The sequence below is a fragment of the Salvia miltiorrhiza genome, chromosome 5 (genome assembly GCF_028751815.1).
Source record: "Salvia miltiorrhiza cultivar Shanhuang (shh) chromosome 5, IMPLAD_Smil_shh, whole genome shotgun sequence".
NCBI lineage: Eukaryota > Viridiplantae > Streptophyta > Magnoliopsida > Lamiales > Lamiaceae > Salvia > Salvia miltiorrhiza.
The window spans coordinates 2,797,567-2,805,549 of NC_080391.1; the positions used below are offsets into that span (position 1 = coordinate 2,797,567).

Genomic DNA, 7,983 nt, shown 5'->3' on the forward strand with positions numbered 1-7,983 from the left:
CTCTATAGTCCATGCTCAAAGTCAATGAGACAGCATCAGAGAGATATGTTTTTTAAATGCAATCTGAATAAAATAATATAATATAGGTAATTATCTCTTAACGCAAAATTAAAAGGTCAAACTGCCATTTAAGCGTAACGCACATTATTAAGTTTTGATTATTTTCTTCGAACACATGATGATTTTTTTATTAGATTAGTGTTTTAAGTGTGTAGGTAATAAAGTATAAAAGTGATCAAGTATGAGAGAAAATGTAATTAAGACCCTTATTTTTGGACTGATTATTACCTTATTAAAAATGTGTCAAGATTCGGGGGACGAAGGGGGTATCTCTTAACGCAAAATCAAAAGGTCAAACTGCTATTTAAGCGTAACGCACATAAGTTTTGATTATTTTCTTCGAACACATGATGATTTTTTTATTAAATTTTAAATTATAGCAATTTCAATATTCAACACTTAATTATCTGCATAATGCAATTTCTAGAATTTTCATTTGGCAGCCCAACTCAGCCTTCAGAGCCTAGTCCAGATTATCAAACTTTACAAGGGATGGCCTAGTGGATGGGGTGGTTGCCTGTTGTCCAAGAGGTAACAGATTCGAGTACTCTCGGCCACAATAACCACCATAGGTGGGGTGTGTGTGTAGTTTGTATTATTTGTAAAGAAATTATTCATCAAAAAAAAGAAAAGTAAAATTACAGCATACACATAGAGGTGTCACCATAATCTTTACAAATTTATTTATTGAAAAAAAAAAAAAACATAGACAAGTTTGAGACTAACAATACACTTCATGATGCATCATTTTTATTTATGACATAGATATATATAATTAGATGCTTTGGTATAGTTTTTGAGGAAGCCTAGGAGTGAGAACAACATCAACAGGCTTCAACTTTGGTAGAGCGAGTCCCAACCCTTCTCCCATGTCAACTGTCTCCCCATTTGGCATCGACAAGTCGAAGCTTTGGAGCAAACGGGCGAGGGTTAGATGTATAACTTGCAGACCGAACATCATTCCGGGGCACATTCTTCGTCCCGAGCTAAACGGGATGAACTCGAAACATTGTCCTTTAAAATTTATTTGACTTTTCTCGTTCAAAAATCTCTCGGGTCTAAACTCGTCTGGGTCCGACCAAATATTAGGGTCGCGGTGCAATTTCCATAGGTTGATGACCAAACGCGTCCCTTTTGGGACATGGTATTTGCCGATGTGGCAGTCCTCGAGGGCCTCGCGGGGCCCTGACAGGGGCCCCGGCGGGTACAACCTTAGGGTTTCTTTGAAGATTGCTTGTAGATAAGTGAGTTTGTTGATGTCGGATTCTTGCACGCATCTGTCTCTACCAACATTGTTATCAATTTCGTCTTGAGCTAGTTTCATGGTATGGGGATTATTTAGGAGCAACGAGATCGCCCATATTAGTGTCTCGGCCGTGCTCTCGGATCCCGTCATGACTAGCATCTAAATATTTGATAAAAAAAAATTACGGATTAATCCAAATAACAAAATATATCTCAAACTATAACTCTCTTTTCAATTACATCGCGAACTATCAATTTTCACAAATTATTTTTAGGGCTGCATGAAACTATGAATATAGTTACAAACTTTGTAGTACTTGAAAATTGAGGAGGATATATAGTTGAAAATTTAATGTGGGAAAAACTCAGTTTTACACATGGATTTTCACGTCAAATTAATTCTTCACTATATATCCTAATCATCTTCAAGGTACGAGAAAAAAATAATTTATTTGATGATATATATGCATAAGTGAAAATCGATAGTTCAGAATATAATTGGAAAAATGACAAGAACATATCACGCTTACTAGAATTGTGGCCTTGATGACAGTTTTCCCTTGTGTAATTAGCTACCATCTCATTCTCCTCTATTGTTGACAACATCACATCCATGAAATCTGAGACACTTTGATCGTTTTTTTGCCTTCTTGTCTGAATTCTTTCTTGAACCCAATCCTCAAGAACATGGTCTACTTGCTTGAAAGTTTGTTTCATACTTTTGATGTATCCTCCAATATCCAACCATTCAAGGGCTGGGATTGCATCAGAAAAAACGAACACTCCACTGAGATACAATACTTTCTTTATGGCTTCTTGGAACCTCCAATTTTTGTCATCACCTCTGCAAGAACAAGGGGTATTAGCGTAAAATAGAGAAGTTGAAAAACTATATATAAAGAGAGGGAAAGGTTGAATTGAGAAATTAAATATTTTGCAAAATTGTGAAATATTGAACAGATCAGTAATTTTGATGAACAAGTAAGTCATTTTAATGAATAGACGTATTTTAGAAAATTTCATCACTGCAAGACTTGAACTCCAAACCAAAATGTCTGTTCATCAAAATTATTGATCACGATTTTAAAGTTTGCAAAATATTTAATTTTTCAATAGAACCGAATCCTATATATATGAATTTGCAATGAAAAATATAAATAAAAAAATTGAAATTTTTGCTTCTTATAACATTCGAACTCAAGACCATATATGAATTCATCCAATAAACAGATGAATTCACCGTAGATATTCATGATTCAACTTGAAAATAAATTTTTATATTAATTTATTCTTATATACACGTGAAAACATATATTTACACATGAAACACAAAATATAACACCAAAGTTTACACGTAACTACTTACTTGGAAAACGAGAACCTTTTCCCAACTAGCATCCGTAACATGATATTGAACGTCAAGAGCTCAATCCGACCACTCAAAGCCACCACCTTCTTCGATTCGCCGCCGTTTCCTCCGCCACTCATCGAGTACAAATCCTTGACGAAGCCGTCGACCTCCGCCGCCCGCACGTGACTGAAATCGTCGAGGCGGCGGGCCGTGAAGAGGTCGACGGTCACCATCTTCCTGACGTCACGCCAGTAGGGCCCGTAGGGTGTGAGCCCGAAGCTCGCGCCGCCGTAGCCCACGTACTTCGCCACCGCCATGCTCGGCCGCGTCACGAAGACGCGGTCGTTGGCGGTGAGGCACTCCTTGATCGCCTCCCAGCTGCTCACCACCACGGCGCGGTGGCTGCCGAGGCGGAGGGAGAAGACGGGGCCGTGGCGGTCAGCCATGGCCCCCAGGGTTCGGGCCACCGGGCTCGGGCTGTCGAGGAGGTGGAGGTGCCCTATCAACGGCCATGCACCCGGCGGCTCCGGTGGAGTTGTTACTTTCTTGGTTGAATTAAAATTAGAATATATTATTAACGTGGTTGCTAGAAATAATAATGATAATGCAATTTGTGTGGTGAGAGAGAGGAAATCCATTGTTGGAGATTAATTGAACAAGATTTTGATGATGGAATCTTGGCAATTGATTGCTAGCTATTTATAGAGTACATTTTATAACATATTCGAATATAGAAATTTAAGAGTCTTGGGAAAAAAAATTGGGGACGTTGATTTTTTTTTTTTTTTTTGGCATTGTGAAATTTGATCTCGTGTTCCATGACAAAAAGGGAGCTTTACGATTGTAATTTGTAACACCATTTTTTTCTGTACACTGTTAAATCTCATGTTCCATGACAAATAGGCACCATTAGGGTTGTTACACTAAGTTGTCGAATTAATTTGCGGGTTTGGGTTACACTAAGTTGTCAAATTTGGGTTTTTATGATAGTAACTTAGTCTGATTCGGAATTTAGAATAATAATAAAAAAAAAAATTGAGCTTTCAAAAGTAGAACACTACGTAGAAACAATTATTAGCCTATTTTAAGAGTTTAATTAATTCAGACTCACTCAAAATGAAGGGAAAACTAAACTTTCGGGATTATAAAAGTAGGAAACTAATTAAAATGGGCCGAGAATGATCTTACTGGTGCATGCATTACTTATTAATTATTGTCTTACTTTTACAAGTTCGAAGCTTTTGTAGAATAGATAATTTTGTTGGAACATGATGAATTTTTTTATTAGATTTTAAATTAATAGCAATTTCAATATTCTACACTTATCTGCATATTGCAAGTTCTGGAATTTTCAATTGGTAGAGGGAGAGAGAGATTGGGTCAAATTAAATCATAATTTAGGGTGATTCTATTCATAACCCCCATTTTACTCTTTATAACCCCTTATTTAAACTATTAATTAAAAATAATTAGAAGTTTACTAATTTGCCCTATACTTCCTTCATAGAATCATAGCCCCCGAGAAGCACTCCCGTCGAATCACTTTACTCACCAGAATAATCTCCATTCTTTATTTAATCACTTTACTCACCAGAATTAAAATTCATTTGCATCAAGAAAGAATTCAACAGAGAAGAAGTGAGGAAATAATCTCAGGTTTTGTATTATATTCTGGTGAGTAAATATACACTTTTTTTGAAGTTGACTATACATACAAAATCTACATTCTTTGTGAATATCTGAGTAATCTATGAGCCGTTGAAAAGGGATACTACTGTGTGTATTGTAGATCTATTTGCAAATGAATGTGAATACATACATGGCTAAATAAGAATTTGTTCACTTTTTACGCCCTCAACTAAAAGAAGGCTTAAATTTGCTCTGCATTCCTTGTATTCTCCTGTAATCGACTGCAATTGGAATCCAACATTAAATTAAATAGACAATTTTGGACTGGTCTTGAGGTGTGCCGATCCCAACTGCAAGCCCCAATATAATCACAGACAAGAAGGATATAAGGTCATGAGTTTTTTGGGGATGAAGACGATGATCAATACGTATAGCCTCCTTGATGTTTAAATTTTCAAGATTATATTGATAAATTTATATTTAATTTAGAGGCTATAAAAATGAGGATAAAATAGTAAATTTTTAATTAATTTTTACTATTATTTTAAATAAGAGGCTATAGAGAGTAAAATGGGGGTTATGAATAGAATCACCCCATAATTTAATAACCCAACTCAGCCTTCGAGCCCAGTCAAATTAAAGGAGTCCAGATAATAACTTTTCAAGGGAAAAGTAAAATTACTACATAAATATAGAGTTCTTACTTGTCACCCCAATCTTTAAAAAAATATTTATTGAAAAAGAAAAACAGAGAAAAGTTTAAGACTAACAATACACTTCATGATGCGTCATTTTTATTTATGAGATATATATATTAAATTATCAAATAAGCCACTCCACGACACATAGGAGGGACATCTACATCATACAAAGGTCGAAAATATACTACACGTAAGAGGGACCTCTACACAACACAAATATGAAAAATATAGTACGCCACATGCAGACGGGATCATTACACTACACAAAAGTGAAACGCATTACGGATGCAAGTGAAATTGAACCCAAAATCTCTCACAACTTTACCACTTGAGCTAGGCTTCATTAATGATGAAATAAATATATTTAATTAGATGCTTTGGTATAGTTTATGAGGAAGCCTAGGAGTGAGAACTACGTCAAGAGGCTTCAATTTTGGGAGAGCAATTCCCAACCCTTCTCCCATGTCAACTGCCTCCCCATTTGGCATCGACAAGTTGAAGCTTTGGAGCAAACGGGCTAGGGTTAGATGTATAACTTGCAGACCGAACGTCAATCCGGGGCACATTCTTCGTCCTGAGCTAAACGGGATGAACTCGAAATATTGTCCATTAAAATTTATTGGACTTTTCTCGTTCAGGAATCTCTCGGGCCTAAACTCATTTGGTTCGGACCAAATATTAGGGTCGCGGTGCAACTTCCATAGGTTCAGGACCAAACGTGTGCCTTTTGGGACATAGTATTCGCCTATGTGGCATTCCTCAAGGGCCTCGCGGGGCCCCGACAGTGGCCCCGGCGGGTACAACCTTAGGGTTTCTTTGAAGATTGCTTGCAGGTAGATGAGGTTGTTGATATCGGATTCTTGCACGAATCTGTCTCTGCCTATATTATTATCGATTTCGTCTTGGGCCATTTTCATGGTATGGGGATTGTTTAGCAGCAACGAGATTGCCCATATTATTGTCTCGCTCGTGCTCTCGGATCCCGTCAAGATGAGCATCTAAATATATAATAAAAAAAGAACGATTAATTAAAATATAACAAAATATACTTAAACTATCACTCTTTTTCCAATTACATCCTGAATCTATCGATATTTCACAAATTATTTCCAGACAATCAAATATAGTAAGATAGTAGTGGAAATTTATTGTGGGTAAAAATTTATATTTACGCATGTATTTCCACGTCAAATTCTTCACTATATATCCTAATCAGAAAAAAATAATTTATTTGATAATATATACTATGCATTAGTGAACATCGATAGTTCAGAATATAATCGAAAAAACGATGAGAACATCATGCTTACTAGAATTGTGGCCTTGATGACAGTTTCCCTTGTGTAACCAGCTATCATCTCATTCTCCTCCATTGTCGACAACATCACATCCATGAAATCTGAGACACTTTGATCATTTTTTTGCCTTCTTGTCTGAATTCTTTCTTGAACCCAATCCTCAAGAACATTGTCAACTTGCTTGAAAGTTTGTTTCATACTTTTGATGTATCCTCCAATATCCAACCATTCAAGGGCTGGGATTGCATCAGAAAAAACGAACACTCCACCCAGGTACAATGCATTCTTTATGGCTTTCTGGAACCCCCAATTTTTGTCATCACCTCTGCAGGAACAAGAGGTATATATTAGCTTAAAATCGAGAGGTTAAAAATCAAGAGAAAATATATAAACGTAATATCGATCACAGTATAACAACTCAAAATTAAGTTAAGCGTTTTAATTTTTGAACTCATATATCCCCGAATATTCGTTCATATTTCAAAGAGAATTCATGATTAATTTAATTATAGTCTAACCCAGGGACGGATCTAAAGGCCAGACACCCACGGCCTTCGCCCGATCAATTTTTTTTATTACCTATAATATATATATGATTTAAAAAAATATATCTATATATGTTAATCTCGCCCGATCATGATTGTATAATTTCAAATAATTATTTTAGGACCTGTTTCTTTACTAATTTTTTTTTTTAAATCATCCGGTAATCTCGGCCGATCATTATTAGGCTACAAATCTCTTTTAAAATATAAAAAATGGACTCATGATAATTCTATATGAAATATATATAAATTTGATGTGAAATATGTATGAAAATAAAACATTTGAATTCAGAATCATGAATTCATCTAATAAAGTAATGTAAATCTTTATAATCCAATAATTTGAAAATATATACTTCTTAATTTATATTTTAAAATAAGTTTTTATTTTAATTTATTCCTATATGCAAGTGAAAACATACATTTACAAGTGAAACACAAATATAACACGAAAGTTCACACGTAATTACTTAATTGAAAATTAAAACGAGAACATTAATTACTTACTTGGAAAACGAGAACTTTTTCCCAACTAGCATCCGTAAGATGATATTGAACGTCAAGAGCTCAATCCGACCACTCAAAGCCACCACCTTCTTCGATTCGCCGCCGTTTCCTCCGCCACTCATCGAGTACAAATCCTTGACGAAGCCGTCGACCTCCGCTGTCCGCACATGACTGAAATCGTCAAGGCGGCGGGCCGTGAGGAGGTCGACGGTCACCATCTTCCTGACGTCACGCCAGTAAGGCCCGTACGGCGCGAGCCCGAAGCTCGCGCCGCCGTAGCCCAAGTGCTTCCCCACCGCCATGCTCGGCCGTGTCGCGAAGACGCGGTCGTTGGCGGTGAGGCACTTCTTGATCGCCTCCCAGCTGCTCACCACCACGGCGCGGTGGCTGCCGAGGCGGAGGGAGAAGACGGGGCCGTGGCTGTCGGCCATGGCCCCCAGGGTTCGGGCCACCGGGCTCGGGCCGTCGAGGAGGTGGAGGTGCCCTATCAACGGCCATGCACCCGGCGGCTCCGGTGGAGTTGTTACCTTCTTGGTTGAATTAAAATAAGAGTATATGATTAATATGGTTGCTAGAAATAATAATGATAATGCAATTTGTGTGGTGAGAGAGAGGAAATCCATTGTTGGAGTGAAGTTGAACAAGAT

General features: G+C 37.1%; 1 protein-coding gene and 1 pseudogene across 1 annotated transcript; both read right to left on the minus strand.

The window, feature by feature from the left end:
* Positions 1 to 718: 718 nt before the first annotated feature.
* LOC130985093 (dimethylnonatriene synthase-like) lies at positions 719 to 3,339 on the minus strand (annotated as a pseudogene).
* Positions 3,340 to 5,060: 1,721 nt separating this feature from the next.
* LOC130985094 (dimethylnonatriene synthase-like) lies at positions 5,061 to 7,983 on the minus strand. Its single transcript, XM_057907864.1, has 3 exons — positions 7,337 to 7,983; positions 6,297 to 6,609; positions 5,061 to 5,984 (listed from the first exon to the last, which is right to left on the minus strand). The coding sequence occupies exons 1-3, from the start codon at positions 7,957 to 7,959 to the stop codon at positions 5,355 to 5,357; spliced, it is 1,566 nt and encodes a 521-aa protein (XP_057763847.1). The 5' UTR covers positions 7,960 to 7,983; the 3' UTR covers positions 5,061 to 5,354.